Here is a 19656-nt window from a genome sequence, read left to right as displayed (position 1 = left end):
TTAAGTATTAGGACCCGTACTATGGGAAAAAAAAAAGTTCATATATACTGTACTGAGCATGAAAAATTCTGCAGTTTTTTTTAAATAAAGCATATCATGTTGGTTCCCGATTATTTTTCGATTAATGACAGACCTTGCTCTACTCAAACAAATTGTTACAACAGCACTGAAACCTGAGCAGCAGTGAGAGCTGATGAGGAGTGATGAACTGAATCCTCGAGTCTTCGTTCAGCTCGAGACTCTTCAGGTAGTCTCTTCGGCAATCCAGGCATGTCCTTTTTAGTGATGAATCGAGGCTTTGCGGGGACCAAGCTGATTCATCAGCAAGAGTGGTGCAGATGTGCACAACTGTACATGAATTTCTGTGGGCAACAGATCATTTGATGGGGAAAATCAGGTAGAGTGGTCTGTACAAGAGGGTATAGCAACTGTTGAACTCCACTTATAGTGTCAATGGAATCTGACTGCACTGCTCCATTGGGGAGTGAGCCACTGCCTTCCTGCCGGCTCAGCCCGATGTCCTACTGGAAAGATGTGGTAATGCACTGCCTGAAGCTGCCTAACAGCACTGACTTTTTTGGGAGATGAAAACGTGACACTTATGCCGTGGATGCCCAGACTTCAGCACCAGTGGACATTTGTGGGACAGTTCATGACAATGTGTGGCACCTAGGGCTCAGGCTTGTCTAGGCTCTACAAGAGGAATGTGACAGAATCTTAGGCAGCATTTGCAACCTAGTGTAAAACAAGCATCACAGGTATATAGCTCCAACAGTGATGTTAAGCAGCATAACTAAATTCTGCCATGCGTCTGTGCATTAAAGTATTATAGAACTGATAATATACAGTTTATATAGATATTGATGCACAGGAGAAATGAAACACCAGATCTAATAGATTTAATCAACATTTTTAAACATACATAAAATAATATTGGGTAATAAGAAATACAGAACAACGAATAACAACACGTTTTAATAACTTAAAACTAACAAAGCGGAATCGGGATATGACCTGCCTGAGAGTTGACACAATCCTGGCAGTACTGCTGGACAGACTCGTATCGTGACAGACCACCGTGGGGTGTTCCGTCCCTAGACCGGAGCTGCTGCTGCAGGCACGTGCTGAAGTTGTGCAAGTTGCAGTTGTCTCCTGTTGAGACATGTAGGCCAAACAGCTTCTGCTCAGGTCAGGAAACAATGCTGGTTAAGGCAGCCTTGTTTGAAGATCTGTGCCTTCGTAGCTCTAGCACAGTATGGTATGGCATTGTCCTGCTGGAACAGGGGAGGACTGGGGATGGGCCCTTCTGGAACGCAAGAGAAAGAAACGCTTAACAGGTGAGAAGAGGCCTTTCTTGTTCCAGCCTAACACAAAAAGAACATGGGAAAAAAATACAAATGCCTTTCAAAACACAATTATTATCTTCTAAACTGTTAGCAGGAAACGCCTACAAGAACATGTTTTTTTCTTTCTGTTACAGTATGTTGCCTCCAAGTAATGGTAACATTCCCTGGATCCTCTGGATCAGAACTTGGGCTTTGGGGTCTGGGGGCTGTAATCAGTCAGCAGAGACACCATCAGGCCCTGAAAACCGATAAAGGAAACAAGTGTTAGTAACAAAAGACTGAAGGGCAGCTAATCTGCCATACACTTTGAAATCAATACAATTTGATGAGAGCACTTAGGCTTGGTATGATTCCACGTGTGCCACTAGGTTCCACTAAGCACTAGGTCTTTTAATCTAGAAGACCTTATGTTGATTTGCTTATGTTAACCTGTTGAACTATTCAGAACATGAACACTCATCAGCTTAAAATGTGTTCTGCACTTGCTTAAACTAATGCCATTACTACTACGCATAAGGACTTCCATTCATTCATGATTTTTCTAACTGCGTTTTCCAATTCAGGGTTTCGAGGAAGCTACAGAGTAGTTTATTGCCATATGACGTAAATGTACATTGAATTCTTAATCACCCTGAACTGTCGGGACATACACAGTACAACAGACAACAACACAATGTAGACAACAGTAACAATAAATATATTGTGGAAAAATAAATATGTAGTAGTGAGACCAAGAAAAAAATACAGGGTAGACCACCTAAAAAGTTCAGAGTGCAGATGTGTATGGAGTTTGAGGCCCTGCAGTCAGCTGTTAAGAATGTGTACTGCAGTGGGATAGAAGCTGTTCTTGAGTCTAGTGGGCCGTGTTTTAACAGTGCGGTACCGCTTGCCAGAGGGTAGGGGGGAGAACGGTTTGTGGCCGGGATGGTTGGGATCCTGGATTGGGCTTTACTGCGACAGCGGATAGTGTGGATCTCATTGATGGTAAACTGCATCCTATAATCCTCTGTGCCACTTCCACAACCCTTTGTAGTGCATCTCTGTCGTGCACGGTAGTACTGCTGTACCACACAGTGATGCCACTAGTGAGGACACTTTCTATGGTGCGGCGGTAAAAGTTCATGAGGAACTGCTTCCCCAAAGCACATTTCTTGACGCACCGCAGAACGTGCAAGCGCTGTTGTGCCTTTTTCAGATTCGCTACAGTGTTGTGGGTCCAAGCCAGGTCGGTGGAGATCTGCAGGCCGAGGAACCTGAAGCAGCTGACAGCATCTCGACAAGCAACGGGCACAAGGGGGGGGGGGGTACTCCCTGGAAAAGGCGCCAGTCCATCGCAAGACAGACACACAGACACTCACACCAGAGGCAATTTCAACCTACTGTACCATCCAGCCTACCATTAAGTCTTTGGACTGTGGGAGGAAACCTTCACAAACACAGGGAGAACATAGAAACTCCTGTCGAACCCCAGTCAAACCCAGGGCCCCAGCGCTATGAGGCATCCATGCCAACCACTGTGCCACCATGCTGCCCACTTTAAAACTCACCAATGACGTATAGTTTCAGATAAATGTGAGCACTCCATAACCCCTACAGTACAAACATGCATCTATCCCAACAGTCAAACAGAACTTGATTGAACAAAACAATCACCTTTAAAAGGAGACTGTTTTATTGTGGTTTTTCTTGCAGGGCAAAAATATAAATGTTGAATCTCACTAAACTGAGGTTTAGCTCAAAGCAGATTCTAAATTGTTCCTCTTTAGGACCTGCCTGGCTAAGTCTCTCATTACCAGATGTGAAAAGTTTACAATAGAGCTTGAAAACTTGCACAGTAGTGTCTTATATTAGACTTTAAAAGCTTGACAACCTGTCGCGAACCCTGCAGATGCTCAATTTTAGAAAGTCAATAAAGGAGGAGAAAGAGAAAGGAATGGCTCATTATCCCTTATTAGGGTTGACAGAGGCGTGTTGCAGTGGCTCTTGTAGATCTGGTAGAAAGATACTGGCTGTCAGCAGAGAGCCTTGCTGTACACTGCAATCCAGAAAGAGCTGCTGAACTTCACCAAATACTGACCTGCAGTGTTGTTTGTGTTGTTGTGGTGCTGCAATAACTTCAGATGCTCACCATGATAAAAGTATCAGAAAACAAAAATAAATGCCTGTTCTTCACAGACTAGCTTTCTCATAGCTGAACTTCTGAACCGGATTGTAATTTCATTTATTTTTATCTTCTTGTACCTTGATCCATGTACAGTATATACACACACTATACTTTATGCTCCAGAGCATAAAAAAAAACACTCTTAATCAATTGAGAATACAAATATAAGAAGTAATGGATAACCCATTATTTCATTTTCAGGCTTCATAGATACAGTAGCTATCCATTTTGCCGTATTTTTTTTTAAACGTAGACATTACTGAACCGATTTCAAGAGGAATGCCAATGGCCTGATGAAATCTGATGAAATAATCAGAAACAAAATCAGATTGTTATTTTGTTCAGACATACTGTATGTGCAGCCACTGTATCTTACACAGATGGCCTGCAGTCTCTTGCCTTTTTTATGCTCACAAGACATGCATTAGAACAGCCTTACAAACGCACACCTTGCCATCTTATCACTACCACACACATTGACACTGATCAGGGTGCGGAACCAAGCAGAAGGTGTTTTTAAAGACTTAAAAAAAAGATGGCAGTTTTGTGAATGCCATCTTCTGAATAGGCTACAGAGACAATGAAAAGATGCTCGCACTAACATACTGTAACACAGTCTTATTTTTCTCTGTACTATTGGTTTGATCTGAAAAACCAATGATTTTTTTTTCTGGTTCAGAAGATTCGGTTGTTATGTAAATCCTAGACATGTCGGGGAGACTCTCATAGGGGACAAAATCACAATAAAAAAAAAGATGTGCAATCAATCTGGCACAGAGAGGGTTGGATAGGATACAACGATGACATTTTATCTTCGGCATGGAGTTTGTCCAATTAGAAAATTAATCTCATTACTCTACTAGTCACGATTCTGCTACACACAAACTCTACTCATGCCAGATTCTGTATAATTCAAATAATTTTGAGGTTGATATTACAGTATATCTTTAACTGAACATAAATTGAGATGGCCACTCCTGCAGTTGATTTTGATATTGTGTGGTATTTAAATGTACAGTGCACACCATCTTAACTTAAAAAAAACACAAAATCTTCAGTTGTGACTTATTCAACCTCAGGCATACCAGTCCAATTCACTGAAGATTGCAAAGATGGTGGCTTTACTATTCTGATGCTATCTGCAGTAAAACACTACACCAGTTCTCCATTTCTGAGCTGTTGCATGACCATACATGAGAATCCAGGATAGGGAAAGTAGAAAAACAGTGAAACAGAAAGGAAAAAAAGTGGGAAACACGGAGAAGAACACACTTAATTTTATATTCACAAATAGTAACTTTTAAAAGGTCCAACCAGTGTGCTGTCCTTGGATGTTTTAAAATCAGCTAAAAGTTCAGTATCTTGCAATGATATTACATTCATCCCTTTCACTCTTGGCCTTGAGAGCAAAACGAACTTTCAAGATGCTATTCAGTGCCAGAAACTAGCTTTTAAGTGATGAAGTCCTGATGTGTAACCTTTCTCCAGGTGACTTATCACTAGGGAAACAGAAATGTGTGTTTGTGTTTAGGCAGGAGGTCCTACCCTGTCAGAGTTCTGCCACAGCCAGACAATGTCTTGTCATTTACACAGCATTGTAAGATGTTGACACAGACAGGCAAACCAAACCAGTTCATTACTGAAGAATGCTTTGAGAGCCTAAGTATTTTGAACATGCAGCCCAAAATATCCCAAAGGCTACAAACATTTCACTCATCCTGTCAAATCCATCTTGTGCGATTTATTATCATACTGCCTCATCCTTTGGATCGGCCATTCTTTACAGAAAAGACCAGTGAAAACAAACCTGGCACTATAGCGTGTTTATTACAGGTGGTACTGTTGTTGTTGTTTTTGTTACTGTTGAGGCTTACCAGTCGTAAGTCAAACGGGACCATATTCTAAAAAGAGGGGAAAATCACAGCAATGACAAACGTGTTGTATTCGGTTGTGTACCATCAGATAAAGCTGTTTTTTTTCCAGCTGTGTGAAGTAAGAAGAAATGTTCATGAGGATTCCACCATGGCACAGAAAAATGGAATGCAAACTGTCACCTAACTGCGCTGACATATTAAAAGGCACTACCATACCATGACAGTCCACTTCCTGTTCTCCGCCTCTGGGAAGACGAGGGAACGGGATGAGTAGAAAACCTGGTCGTCCACCTCCTCCGGTTTGCGGGGCAGGCAGTGCAGGAATGTCCAGTCCGGAGCCGCCACACATCCTGTCTGGAGACAGAGGACATGTGTACCAGTCCCCCTGCTCTGGTCTCGCTTTACAAAAAGCGCCATGACACACTTCCCAGAAAAGAGACGCGTTGCTGCTGTATTTGTTCCGCAGAAGGTTAGTTTTCAGTCAAAATATATTTTAAACATCCAGAATTAGTTTTAATGGTTCAGCAGGAAAAGGATTATGTAGGATAATATTGTGATGAACGCTTTCACCATCCGTTTTCATTTTACAGCACACTGCTACATTCAGGCAAATTCCATAGAGAAATGTGACATTTAATTATATGCAACAAATGCCTTTGTACAGCTATAGCTTGCTGCACTTTTGCTTAACAAACTCTGGCAACAGTAACTCCATTTTACCAAAAAAGACTTCTCTATTAATACCAGGTCAATGAAATGCTGGCACGGATTGCTCAAGCTCAGTGTTTACTGTACCTGCATGGTGATTTGGTAACCATGGAAATCCTGCAGCCTCTTTTTCTTTTCCTCTTCCTGGCCCATACTTATCCATGTATCTGTTACCAACACATTACTCCCACGAGCAGCTTCCAGTGGATCATGAGTCAGGAGGAATTTGGTCCCACACTGATTGATATAGGAAACATGTAATGAGGTTACTGACTTGTTGTCTTATTCATTGATCTCAGAAGCTCTCTATAAAATCAATTTTATATCTAATGGTTCATTAGTTCTCAGCTAGATCTGTCTTGGTACCCAGTCAAACAAAATGCATTTCATCGAGTGTCTTTCTTTACACTATTCCATTATTAACCTGATGAGAGAAGGTGTTCTGAACTTCAGAGTGGCATGGAAGAGTCTAATGTCAGAGCTCTGAACGCATCATTCATTTTGTCACTTGCCTGTGTCTTTGTCACGGTCCCTTGCCTCAGTCCAATGAAACAGCTGAACGTGTTTCCCCAACAGTAACTAGTTTATCATTTAGGAATGTATTTTTATGTTATTGCAAAAGGGAAACATTAGAAAAAGGGTAAATAACACTATGATTTAGGTTTGATCAGGTTCATCCACACCATTCATAATTTAAAGCATTTTAACAGAAACTTTCATTCCAGTATGACATCAATACAATTCCCCCTTTGGATAAAATGAATGAACGTGGGGGGTTTGCTTGGTTCTGCTGAGGCAGGAAAATCAATCGCCTATCACACAAACAAACAATAAACAAAAACCTGTTTGGAGAGTTTTTCAGCCTCTTGAGTGATGCTCCTATTAGGCTCATATCCCTGTGATGCACATAGAAACACAATTAAGTGTTACTGCGGCACATGATTAATACACAGTAGTTAGAAGTATGACTCCTTCAGCACATCTAATCATTTTATGAGCGCATGTTAAAACGCAAAGCATTGCAACATCGAACACAAGTAAAAAGACAAGAACAGCAAACTAATTTAGCGTGAGTAAGAGCAAGACTAAATTACACACTAATCGTTTTCGTAAAAAGGTAGGCCTTCATTAAATTAATTAGCAAAATTTTGAACAAAATCAACAAGCTCAGAGTCTCTAAATGGATTTAGGCAATGAGTTCCTCAGATGAAGGGCTGCACAGGAGGAGGGGGAATGAACCACCAATTGAGAGGAGAGGGGAGCCTGGTCTTCAGCAGTTCATAAAGGCCTGATTCAGCAGGTCTATTAAGAGATGGACTCTACTTAACAGGAAGTCCTGAGTGTAGGAGAACCTTAAAGTCCATTCTGCATTTCACATGGAGCAAGTGTGATTTAAAAAAGCTAAATGTCATACTCCTTTTTTTAAAGAACTATTTTATCATTGCCTCTGCCTTAGTTAATCCAGTGGTACGTGCAAGAAAATGACATTATGCACTGTCAGGTCTCTAACGAACTGGGGGCATAATACTATAACCACCTTTGTACTAACACAAATTAAAAAAGTAATAATAAATCAATTGGAAAGCTGCTCAAAATTTAGTACATGCCACATTCCCTTTTTATATTTTTTCTCAATCTGTTATAACCAGCAAATAAATTTTAATTGTGTGTTAACATTTGCAAAAAGATGTCATGTTTAAGTTTAAGTGAAACTTCTTTTCGCTTAGAAATTCACTGAAACATAGAAAGATCTACATTTTTGCACACAACTTTATGTATGGTATCTTAGATACTGTAGTGTATTTACCTCACTCTGTCACACCCAGTACACCTAGAGGGCGCTCTACTTCTGTCCTGTTCCTAGTTCCCTGTGATTATTCATGTCTTTCTGGTGTGTCTTGTTGTGTAGCCTATTTACTTCCTGCTTCTGCTCTACTCCTCACTCAGCATTGAGGTTCAGATGTCCTGAGACCCGCCTAGCACCAGGTCACTCCTCTCCATGGTCTGAGGGCATAGGTTTCTATACGGCATTTCCTGAACAGCTGAGCCCACGCTAACCCCCTGTCTCGCCGCTACGCATAGGGTCTATTTTCGCTCTCCTGCCATTCCACGTTTCGTCCTTTCCGGCATCTGTGACACACTCACTGATGACCCAACGACTTCATTTCTGGATTGTGAAGATTTAAAGCCTCTGACTTGTTTGCTAATTTCATGCATGTATTTTTTTTTTCTGTTAATGGGTTCACGTTGTGTTAAATGTATTAGGTATTACTTTATGTCTTTTACCTGCCTGCAAAGCAAGTGTCCCATCTGGGACAATAGCGGAAGGAGGTATGCTAATCTTTCAATTGTACTAGGAGGCTGGACACACATAAAGGGGAAGTAGTGTCTCACTTGGGTGTTGGTGGACAGACTTGCTAAAAATGCCATGAGTGTTTTGTATCTCAGAAGTGTAATGGTTTGCCTGGTACAAACCTTTCGGATGTCTCAGACAAGACATAGTATTGACTATATGGAACAAGTAATAGGTTTATTCCGTGCTGGAAAGATAAGAAAGAAAACACGTTTTGGTTGTAGAACCTTCTTCAGGTGGGTACACCTTACACCTATTAATTGTTCCTTTGCAGACTACACATGCTGACGCAGCTACCCACATGTATCGACTATATTATGTTTACTGGAGTTCAGTAGAGCCAAGTCTTTTATGTTTCCGTTGTCTGTCTTTTGGGTTGTCTTGTGTTAAGAACCCACTACTATAAGTAGAAACTTTAATTGTACAGCAGTGTCAGTGCATTTCATGTGGAGAAACCTTGTCAGCCATCCCCTGAGTAATTAAAATTTCCCACACCATATAACAGCATTCATACATGACCTTGAAATCCTTCAAAGAATATTTTGTATTGCATGCATTTTGGTTTCCAATTTTTTTCTTGTGGCATATCCTATTACTTTATTGCATTTTATTTCGGCAATTCTTATGTTGACCTTGTGTAGGTAATTTCACTAAGATTACGTCACTCTTACAGCAGAAAGAAAACTATTCTAAGGTGGTTTCGAAAATGGTATAGAGTATAATTCCACTCCATGATGATATAAAGTGGTTGTGTGCTCCACGTTAGGCAGCTGGCTGACCTTAGGAGTGGCGACCCTGAGGTGGACTCCAAGCCGGGCTGCTGTCACCATGAAGGAGTGGAGCACATTGTTGCCGTCGCCGATCCAAGACACTGTCAGCCCACGTAAATAACCGTAGTGCTCCTTTAAAAAGAGGACAAAAAGGGTGACTCCAACACTGCTTTTTCATGAATGTTCTCATTTCGACACTGTTAGGGAGCGCTGGACTCTGTGTACAGTATGTGCAGTGCTGACCTACCTGCAGAGTGAGAAAGTCTGCCAGTATCTGGAGGGGGTGACACAGGTCTGACAGCCCATTGATAACAGGAACAGCAGCCTCCCTGGCCAGCTCCTCAATGGTGGCGTGGCTGTGGACTCGAGCGAGGATCAGGTCAGTGAGTCCAGACAGCACCCTGAAAAGACACACTGCTGTCAGTGTAGCGGTGCTGGTTGCATCGCCCTCCCTGCACATAACAGGGACCTCAGCCGCCTGGGCTGGGGGAGGTCTCCTTTAGCTCAGCCGGGCTGATTCCCTGTTGCGTGACGCCGGAGACCCGGGTTCGTGCCCAGGTGTTGCGGGACGAACCGTCATGGTGGAATGGCGAGGGCACGAGCAGAACTGCGACAGTCACATCAGCACCAGCCTTTAACCTTTGATCTTCACTAGAACTCACACCAGGAGCCCACAGCCAGACACCCCACTTTTCAGGTGGAGAAACACTCTTACCCACACAGTCACTGACATTTGAACCAGGAATATTGTAGCTCTATGGCAGAGATGTTTTTTCTCTCCCCAGACATTCAGCAAGTGACTCATTAGCAGCAACATTCTCGCCACATGGTTGCTACATAGTGAAAATATTAACTAAACATACAGGTTACTGCTTCCAAAACATCCCAAAGTGCACTGTATTAGACTACTGTAGGTAGTGCTATGCTACAGCTCTGTGCATCCATGCAATTGCAATTTAATCAGCACACTGCACAGCAGCGACCTGGCCTCACAGACTCACAAGTACTCAATCTGTAGCAGCCCTCATTTCCCATCTATCGGCCTTCAGAACCCACGTCATACTGAAACCCACTGAATTTCACAAATTTAGCCAACTCAGAAATTGGTCTGACCAACGCTCTTCTCTGGAATACAATTTTCATTTATTGTTGGAAATACTGGTAAGAAAGGGAAGGACTGATCATTCAGTTTGAAGACCCCAGTAGCAAGGGCTGCCCTCTTGTGGTTTGTCTTGATCATGGAGTCCTGTGTCCATTTTATTTCTGAATTACTGTAAAGACTTTCTTATACTGTTAGTGTTGTAAGCTGCAACAAAGGCCAGCTTCCACACAGACAACATACAGTAGGCCAGTTGTCCACAGACATCTCAAGCAAAATAATTTTAAAAATGCATATAACTTTCACTGTCAGACTTGATAACAGAGTTAATTTCCAAGCTTAGAACCAAAAATCACCCTAAAGGTCTGAAGTTTTGAATAACTTCCTACGGAAAAAACAAAATACAGCACTGAAGAGCTAACACCAAAGAATTTGGTAGATCTAGATCTCTTCATGATTTTTCATAAAGGTAAAAAATAATGAAATGCACAGAACACTAAAACATAAAAGAGTAACCGTTCTCCATTAAGAAAAAGTAAAAAACCAGGGTATACATTTTTGGAGTTTGACATAACGACTGGGGGAAAAAAATGGCCAGAGAGAATCTGTCCTGGTGGGTATCAACAGTGTGGAAAAGGGGCTTTCATCTGTGGTACAGCTGCCCTCCAGTGATCTTAAGACTTAGCTGCTCTCTTCTCTCCCCAGACATTCAGCAAGTGACTCATTAGCAGCAACATTCTCGCCACATGGTGGAGTATTGTTAACTACGGACAGCAGGGTGCCAGTCAAACAGAGATAAGAGAAGATCAGATCACTTTATTAGCCATATACAATTTCTTGCATTAGGAATTAGTCTTTTCGCTTACCCCAGCTTGCTCTCCATCAGACACACAGACAGGGAGAGAAGCTTGGGGTCAGAGTGCAGGGTCAGCCATTGTACAGCGCCCCTGGAGCAGTTGGGGTAAGGGGCCTTGCTCAGGGGCCCAACAGAGTAGGAGTCCTCTGCCAGCCGCAGAACCGGCAACTTTCCAGCCAAAGGTGCAGATCCTTAGCCACAACTCCGCCCAACAGACATTGGCAGCCAAGAACAATAGTGTAATTATAACCTCAGGTCCTGCCCACATGTCACCTGCATCACCTAGCACTGCACAGGACAATGGAAGACGATTTTTCCCCAATCGTGACAACTAAATTCATCACAGAACAAACAGACACTTTTCTGGGAAGACAGACATGGAGTGACTCTAGTCTTTCTTATACAATTTACTGTATCTAACAGCCTAACCTACCTCATGCAGTAGATACGCCTTTCACATGAATCTTTTATTTCTAGATTTTCCGCCTTACGTTCCAATTCAGATTTGTTGTGCAACTACAGTAATTAAAAGTAATCTCAAAATTCTGGCTTGCTGTCAATGCTAAAATTGATATCTGCCATATTAATTACTGTGGAAACACACAAAGGCTTGCCACGAAGTACAGAGAAAAGCACATTAGCGTTTTGCTGAGACCACTGGTGAAGCATTACTTCCTCTGCTGTGTGACATATTTCTTCAAGCATTTTCTTCACACTGTTATTGGAGCAGTCAGGTTCGCTGGAACTATTAGTGTGGCTGATCAAAGCAGAAATGCACACAGGACACATAGTGTAATTGGATGTGCATAGGGACAGATGAAAACAACATTTAAGCAGACAATGTAAAACAAGTCTTAACGTTAGAGCAACAATCTATAGTTGTACTTTTTACCCAGCATTTTAAGTACAGGCTGGTTGTACTCAATTTCCTTTTAACAATACGTCTCTTTCTATGGACTTTATATCCTGTCATTAGTGTTGCTCAGTCTCTGTCCTCCAGTCTTAACCCTGTCCGTAGGCACAGCACTTACCTGGCTGTGTCAGTGGTGCTCTCATTGGTGCCAAGGTGAATATCTTGTGAGGTGAGGAAGCAGGGATGCCCTCCCAGCAGTGCAAAGCCTTCATTCGCACAGGGAACAAATGAAGATCTTAGTGAATACATCCTAGCAAACCACTCAACACCAAGTCCCCAAGTAAGTTTTGCTCTTTATTCAACAGCTGTGTACATTATAGATAAGAGCATCAAAAGTTGCTTAGCACTTTATGAATGCTCTGAATGTATGGTGTTAGAAAAATAAAAATATATACAGTATGGATTTCAGGCATTGATTAAATGCATAATGTGGATTAATTGAACATCAATGACAACTCATGATGCAATTCAGTGACTGCACCTGTTGTATAAGACCTAGTTATGCCCGCAGTTGTGAGAAACGAACCCGCACCCACCAGACCCGATATAAAATCTTTTTTTTTAACCCAAGCCCACCCGACCTGCGAGTGTGAGTCAACCCACGCATCACTAATAAGCACTAAATCACCTCATTTGTGAGAGAGTGGATTGGGCAGTAATAGTGAGGCAATTAAACCTGTTGAATGTCAAGCCTGGTGAAAACAAATTGAAATGAATTAATCGAACACACTTATCAAGAGACCAAGGCCTTTGCGCTATTGGTATGTCAATATGTTACCTTAGGTGTCCCTTCTGCAGTGGGATCAATTTTTCTTTATCAATGAATTAAAAAAGTTATGCCTATACAACCCTGATGGGCAGAATGATACTGCAGAATTATTGTGAACAACAAACCAATAGATAGAGGTGTTCAGGTATGGTCAGGTCTGGATGGTCTGAGCAGGAATGTCTCTATTTGCATGGACTAAAAGCAACCAAATAGCACACAGTAGCCAAGTCCAGGAACCTCAACTGGCCGTTCTTCCAGATATGACAAAAAGTCCGCTAGGACAACACAAGTCTTCATAATCCTCATGTAACAACAGCTTTCATGTGAGATGAGACCGTGACAGTTAAACAGTGGATGCCCTATGCACCAGACTTGAACACCAATGAACATTTGTGCTCAATGAAAATGATGCAGTGAGCTGTGATGTGGCATTTAAGGCTCAAAGACCAGTGAACAGACACAAGCTTGCCCAGCTCCTTCGATGGGAATGGGATAGAATTCCACAAGACAGCAACCAGAGCCTGGTATACAGTCACAGATAGATAAATAGCTTGTATTGCAACACACTACTAGGCTCCAATTCTCATAGTAGACCTTCTGCCATGTACAGTATGTCCAACAGAATCTCAATGCTCTTGCTAATAAAGGTTCTCATTTTTCACTTTGTAGAATTGCTGCAGTTATAATAATACATTTCTTATTCTTATTTTTGCACGGTATAAGGGAACCTTAAATACTTCTGGAAACGAGATGTGTTGGGAATTGAACGGGAGACAAAACTGATCCCCTGTTCATTGAACTCGACCGATAACAGGGTTGAGAGCAAGACTGCCAAAACAGTGTGGAGCCGGTTCAGAAAGAATGCCATGATTATATAGCACAGACAATGTGCATTGTGCTGGCTCTGCGGTTCCGTTGTGTAGCCTGTAGTTCTGATACATCCCATTCAGCACTTCTATTATGTACTGTATTTACAACAAGGCCTCTGGAGGTTTGACACAATAATGCAGAACACGGAAAACACCATAAATTGCAAAGGCCTGGTATCATGCAGGCTCGTCTCTTACCCAATAACATGTACCCGACAGTAATTCAGGCATACACTATACATATGGGAACAGATCCAATATTAATATATGTTCAATATTTACCTTCAAGTAACATAAAATTCTTAATTAATTTAGCCAGAAAATAGATGCGTTTTAAACAAGTATCGGTACGGGACGGTCCAGAAATTAACCTGCTTCTGTGGACATGCGGGTCCTGGTGCTTCTCTTTTCATAAATCATGGCAAGAGACTTCCCCTGAAGCAAAGGGAGATGCTGTAGAGAAAAAGGCCCCGTGAGACTTTAACAATGAAAGACGCTGCCGTCTTCACTGTTGAAACTGCAAGTAAAGAGAAATAACAGTGCCCCCACTGTGCTGCCATGTCACCCTTCTTCCTGAAGGAAGAATAATTAGAGCCTCTTTCATTCACAGCTGTACCCAGGGTTAGTGTTAGAACAGCAAGATGGATGTCACTGAAGAAACACAGGCAAATGCTTAAGTTTACTTTTCACACATCACTTTTTAACGGTCAGAGATAGAGAAAATATTTTCCATGTTCACTGCAGTTACAGCAGTCCCATGTAAAAAAAAAAAAATTAAAGTTGAAACACAATTATGACATGAAGACAGACCAGTTGACATTTAACAGTCTGTATGTTAAATGTTGTACCTGTCCTTTCTCTTTTATTTTGTGTTTCAGGTCAGCTGACATCCACAGAAGATACTTTATCTCCTCCGAGGTGAAATCCTTCAGTGTTAAGAAACTGCGACCCTTCAGATTTACAGCACTTAAGGTAACCTGTCCAACTCTGCAAAAAAGCAGTTACTACACTCAATTTCCATGCAACCAGAATTTTCATCCCACAAATTAAACAAGTGAATAAATTTAACATGCATGAACGAAGCACAGGAATCAGTTTTTTTGCTAACATTTAGGATTATTCGCTCATTACAGCATGCAATGTACACTGAGCATCAAAAGAAATCTATGACTATAAGAGCAACAAAGTCACAAACTTATTATTAGAAAAATGAGTATCTTTTTGTAGCAGGTGCACTGACTTTTTTTTTAGACAGAAAACATTAATCCATCTTGCCGATTAACATTCTTCATCAGTCAGGGGTCCACAGTAAAGTCACAGGATAACAAGCATGTGTGGTCACCACTAGAAGCACAATATCAATTTATACAGTACCCCCAGATGTGGAGATACTTGTATGATAAAAATATTTCAACACAAAACTGTACATCTCTGGTGCATACTTTAGACCAGATTGTGAATGCAGTCTCATTGGATTTTACCCTATTCCTTGGGTAGACTCTTGACAGCTCTCTTGCCTGTTCACTGGTCTCTGAGCCCTAGATGCCACACCTCATTCCATAAATAAACAACTGAGCTCCAGTCTGTTGAGTTACAGCATGACCTACAGTATCACATGCTCTTTTTGCACGAGTATAAAGTATAAAGGCATGTGTAGTCTTGCTGCCATACTATGATGGCAGGTGAGATCACAGCAAGGGCAGCAAGTGAGGTCCCAGGTCTTGAACAATGTAGCGCCTTGCAGTCAGGGGGGCACCAGTCACTACTGGTGTCATTTGGTAGTGTCTGCTCCTGGCCAGACCGCCACACTTGGACCTTTCCACTGACAGATCTGTTCCTATATACAGCAAATACTTAGCATACTGTTCTGTATGTCTGAACCACACTCGCCAAAATCCGTCAAGGTGGTCTCTACACTCAAGGTGGTCCTTTATCACTTAATGTTGGACAGACTTCTGTGCTTTTCTTTCTCTATTTTCACCTTCTGAAGTTAGCTAGAAGTTCAATATTTCTTTTTGGAACGTCAATAGCATTTTCCCCAAAACCTCCTAGAGTTATAAAAACACTTGCGTTGTGTATAAAGTGATTTGTGAGTGTTTTCAGTGTCTTCGCTTTGTCATTTGTATGTCATTTTCTTCCCCCACACAGGAAGATTCTGATGTCAATACCTTTGCAAAGGAAACACAGAAAGCCTTCAAACCAAATGCATTTTAAAGACTGCAATTTGTAAACATGTTCTCAACCTTTACAAAAACCTAGTTAATTATCTTTTTATAAACGTTTTATAAAGCTTTTCGATTGATGCACAATTACACAGCAACTGGAACACTGCAGGATCACTGCATACAGTACGTTCACAATGCGAGAAATACTGCTCAATACGTGTTCATGCGAACCACCTGCAGTAGAATAACACATGAAGCCTGTTAGTGTCACGAATGTCAGAAGGGATGAACTGTGGAATGGCAGGAGAGCGAAAAGACCCCATGCATTGCGGCGAGACGGGGGTTGGCCCGGGCTCAGCTGTTCAGGAAATGCCATGGGGAGACCTGGTGCTAGGCTAGGCTCAGGACATCCGAACGTCAATGCTGAGCGAAGGCAGAATGAAAGACCCGGAAATATATAGCCCCAGAGAGAGAGAAACACCGGAAGGACAGCAGAGAACCGGAAACTAGAGACAGGACAGAGAAGGAGCGCCCTCTGGCTGCAGAGGGCATGACAGTAAGAACTGGGTTCAAACTTTATTTGATTTCTGAAACCCTTTCTTTATGCCCTGTAATCATTTAATTAGGGGTCAACTACTGTACATACAGTATGCAATGATGTTGACAGCAGGAAAGATCCTCTTCTGTACTCAACAGCTTTTTAAAAACAGCGCCCATGAACTTCAAACAAAGTCTTGTACATAGTAACCATAACCCTTGACCCTACAAAATGTTAATATGACACCATAAGACAGGAGATACACTGGGATGGGGGGTGCTCTTCATGAGTCAATAGCTTTTTCACCACAACACTCACGATGCTGTAACCAAGTTTTTACACACTGGGCAGCCCTCTGACCTTTCACAGCCTAGCTTTGATTTGTAAAACTTTTCTTTATTTTTTTATGAATTTTTGAATACAGCAACATTATACAGGCAATAGTTAATAAGTGGCTTCCAGTAATTTCTGTTTTTCCAGTGTTTCATTTCACATTGGTTCTGAAACTTAACAATTCTCTTAAGACAAACTGTTTTTTTTTGGCATATTGGAACTGGTACTTATGATTCTTTATGAGGGGAGTTATCCTGAGAAAAGGTGTACTTTTCCTTCCTGTCTTCTTGGTTTTCAAACATAGCTATTACTGTATACTCTGCGGTATGGGGTGGCTGCTTATTCATCAATAGTGTCTAATGGTTTTGCATTCCAGAAATGTTACAAAAAACAAGAGGCCATTCAGCCTGTCTAGCTAATAAACTTTACCAATAGTTTATTAAGAGACCGTTGGCTGATTACATTACATTAAGGCTGTGAAAGATTTCACACATTGCGGTCTTTAAAATGCCTCTGGGTTGAGAATATTCGCGAAGAAATGACACAGTGAAGGTTGTGAAAAGATTCACACAATCCAGGTAGTTTGATAATTGTATGAGGTTTCGGGAAAACGCTCCTGACGTTCTAAAAAGTTCATATCGACTTATCACCAGTACGCAATGAATTCTCACGAAAAGTAGATGATTTAGTGGTTAAAGCAAATGTTAACGTCACTTGAGTGTACACAGGCGGTCATGAATAAGTAATCAATCACAAATAATGCGAGTAAAACATTTAATCCGTTTCACAAATCCGTGTAGGCCTATTTATTCTTCAAAAAGAATACCAGGCTGATGTTAATTGATGCTTAGTATACATGGAAACGGCATGAAAGAGAAAAAAAACGTAAGACTGATTTCTGCATAGAGTTTCCCCAATTTGAGTGAATGCTTTAATTGTTCTCACATTTAATAAATTGCATTCCGAAGTTTTTCCGGCCCCTTCCAATGCCTTTGACTCACTAATCTTAAACCGAAAATATTAAGATTAGATTACATTTAATATTCTGTTCTGAATGAAGATACTGTGTGTGTTCCCCACTGCTCACCATTTTTGGATCGATAACATCAGTCCAAATCGCGCTTGAAAGGTTTGTGATATACTGTAGATTTACCATAGTAAATCCACAGTAACATGTCGCAAAACAGTAAAATCATGGTAAATGTATGATTGTGATCAATCAACTCAATAAACGTCACAGACACTACAACTAATATTTTACTGTAAAAATAAAGCAGGGACTATTTTTCTAGTCTTCAACCACTATACTGTATTTCAAGGGATTTATTATCCTATAGTTAATTAAGCGCCTGGCCAAAACACTACACACTACTACAAATACACATTTACAGCTATAAATGCACATTTTACTCCCAAAAGGTATTTGTAAATCTGCTGACATGACTATGTACCTACCCTAAGAAAAAAAAATAAACGTCACAGAAATAATTTCTTAAATTCCGCTTACCGAAAGTTTCGCACGTGCATGCCAGGAAAAGTTTTCCAAGCAAAGGCCAATGATCTCCTGAGATGAGACATCGTTAATTTCCGAGAACTCTGCTGTTTCTAAGTTTTACAATCAAAGGCTAACGTCATTGGTCCAAAAAAAAATCTCTGCTCCAGTACACCTTTAAGGTGTTCCGACTTCCAACCACTACCACACCCGTCCGGTTAAATGTAGGTTCTCGTTAAGCCAAACGAATAGCTGCAAAGATGGGAGGGGTCTAATATGAGCTAGAGATCCCTATGAAGGCAAAGCTGAACGTTTGCATTAAAAATCAGAAACGTCTGAATGATTTATAGCGGCTCATCTAGGGCAAGGTGGAACTTGGTGCGTAATGCGGTGTAAGTAGGGTTTAAGCAAGAATAGACATGCTGGATTAATAAAAGACTGAGAGGGTTCATTGCCCAGCTGTTGAGTTAACGGCGGGAGCCTTAAGAGCACTCGCATTTTCTGAACATAGTTTTAGTCTTTCCTAAGGAAGTCAGCAGGTAAATGTATGATATGTATTCACGGAGTCTAGATGATAGTAATTTAGTGTACTTTGCTGATTTCTGACTAACGCGTGTCTTCTTCCTGACACTGGAGAATGGTCTTCTTTATGCTTTTGGAGCTGGAAGATGTGGGAAACTTGGACTGGGGAGGAGAATTTTACTATCAGTGTTACTTTCATTCTTTATAAACTGATTTCTTTTTTTAACACCTATTCCATCATTTGCATTATCCTAATGATAAAAGTGTTTCAACACGTGAGGAGTAGACTACTCTTTCTCTAAAATGACATTTACATTTATCATGTTCCTGTCATGTTTCTGCATTCTTTTTCCAATGTAGTTGGACACATGGGGATTTTACAATATTTAAGAGATCAAGAGAACAGTATTCAAGAGAAGAAACAGGTCTCAATTTTTGTGATGTGAAGTTGAAGAATGTGACGTTTTTTTTCTGTGATGTAATGATGTTTTAAACAGCATGTTGATTTTGTATGAGTTTGTTAATCTTTATGCAATTATGTGCCACACCGAAATCTGTTAGGTGACAGTAATGTTTATGAAATTTGCAACTTAAATGCACCAGTGCTCAAGCTCGGTGTTAGTGAAAGTTTAGATTCTTCTCACACTGAGTTCTTGTTTTGTACTCAGCAAGCATCATGTTCTGGGACACTAGGCTCAGAGCTTTGTGAATACCACTTTAAGGGATATTTTGAGGACTTGAAGGGATACCATTCTCTGAAAGTCAACATGCGTTTCAAGAATACTACAGGAACCATGAGCTTTCAAAGTGCACTTTCTGTGTGGAGTCTGTATTCACTCCCATTTTCCAAAGATAATTTTCTCTTTACATTGTCTCTTCATTATT

At 41.1% G+C, this 19656-nt stretch overlaps 1 protein-coding gene across 2 annotated transcripts; it reads right to left on the bottom strand.

The window, feature by feature from the left end:
- Positions 1 to 882: 882 nt before the first annotated feature.
- On the bottom strand, positions 883 to 18543 carry LOC102692366 (ornithine transcarbamylase). Of its 2 annotated transcripts, none has more exons than XM_069179049.1 (10): positions 18265 to 18543; positions 14570 to 14708; positions 14093 to 14174; positions 12202 to 12289; positions 9463 to 9616; positions 9225 to 9347; positions 6935 to 6988; positions 6180 to 6329; positions 5601 to 5734; positions 883 to 1584 (listed from the first exon to the last, which is right to left on the bottom strand). In XM_069179049.1, the coding sequence occupies exons 1-10, from the start codon at positions 18333 to 18335 to the stop codon at positions 1578 to 1580; spliced, it is 1002 nt and encodes a 333-aa protein (XP_069035150.1). In that variant the 5' UTR covers positions 18336 to 18543; the 3' UTR covers positions 883 to 1577. The 2 variants fall into 2 exon arrangements, with proteins under 2 accessions (XP_069035150.1, XP_069035149.1); XM_069179048.1 differs by having other exon boundaries at positions 5601 to 5738; positions 18265 to 18525.
- Positions 18544 to 19656: the final 1113 nt, after the last annotated feature.

This window comes from Lepisosteus oculatus, chromosome 15 (assembly GCF_040954835.1).
Source record: "Lepisosteus oculatus isolate fLepOcu1 chromosome 15, fLepOcu1.hap2, whole genome shotgun sequence".
Classification (NCBI taxonomy): Eukaryota; Metazoa; Chordata; class Actinopteri; order Semionotiformes; family Lepisosteidae; genus Lepisosteus; species Lepisosteus oculatus.
Note: the sequence above shows the minus strand (reverse complement) of the source record. Positions and strands in the feature narration are given on the sequence as shown.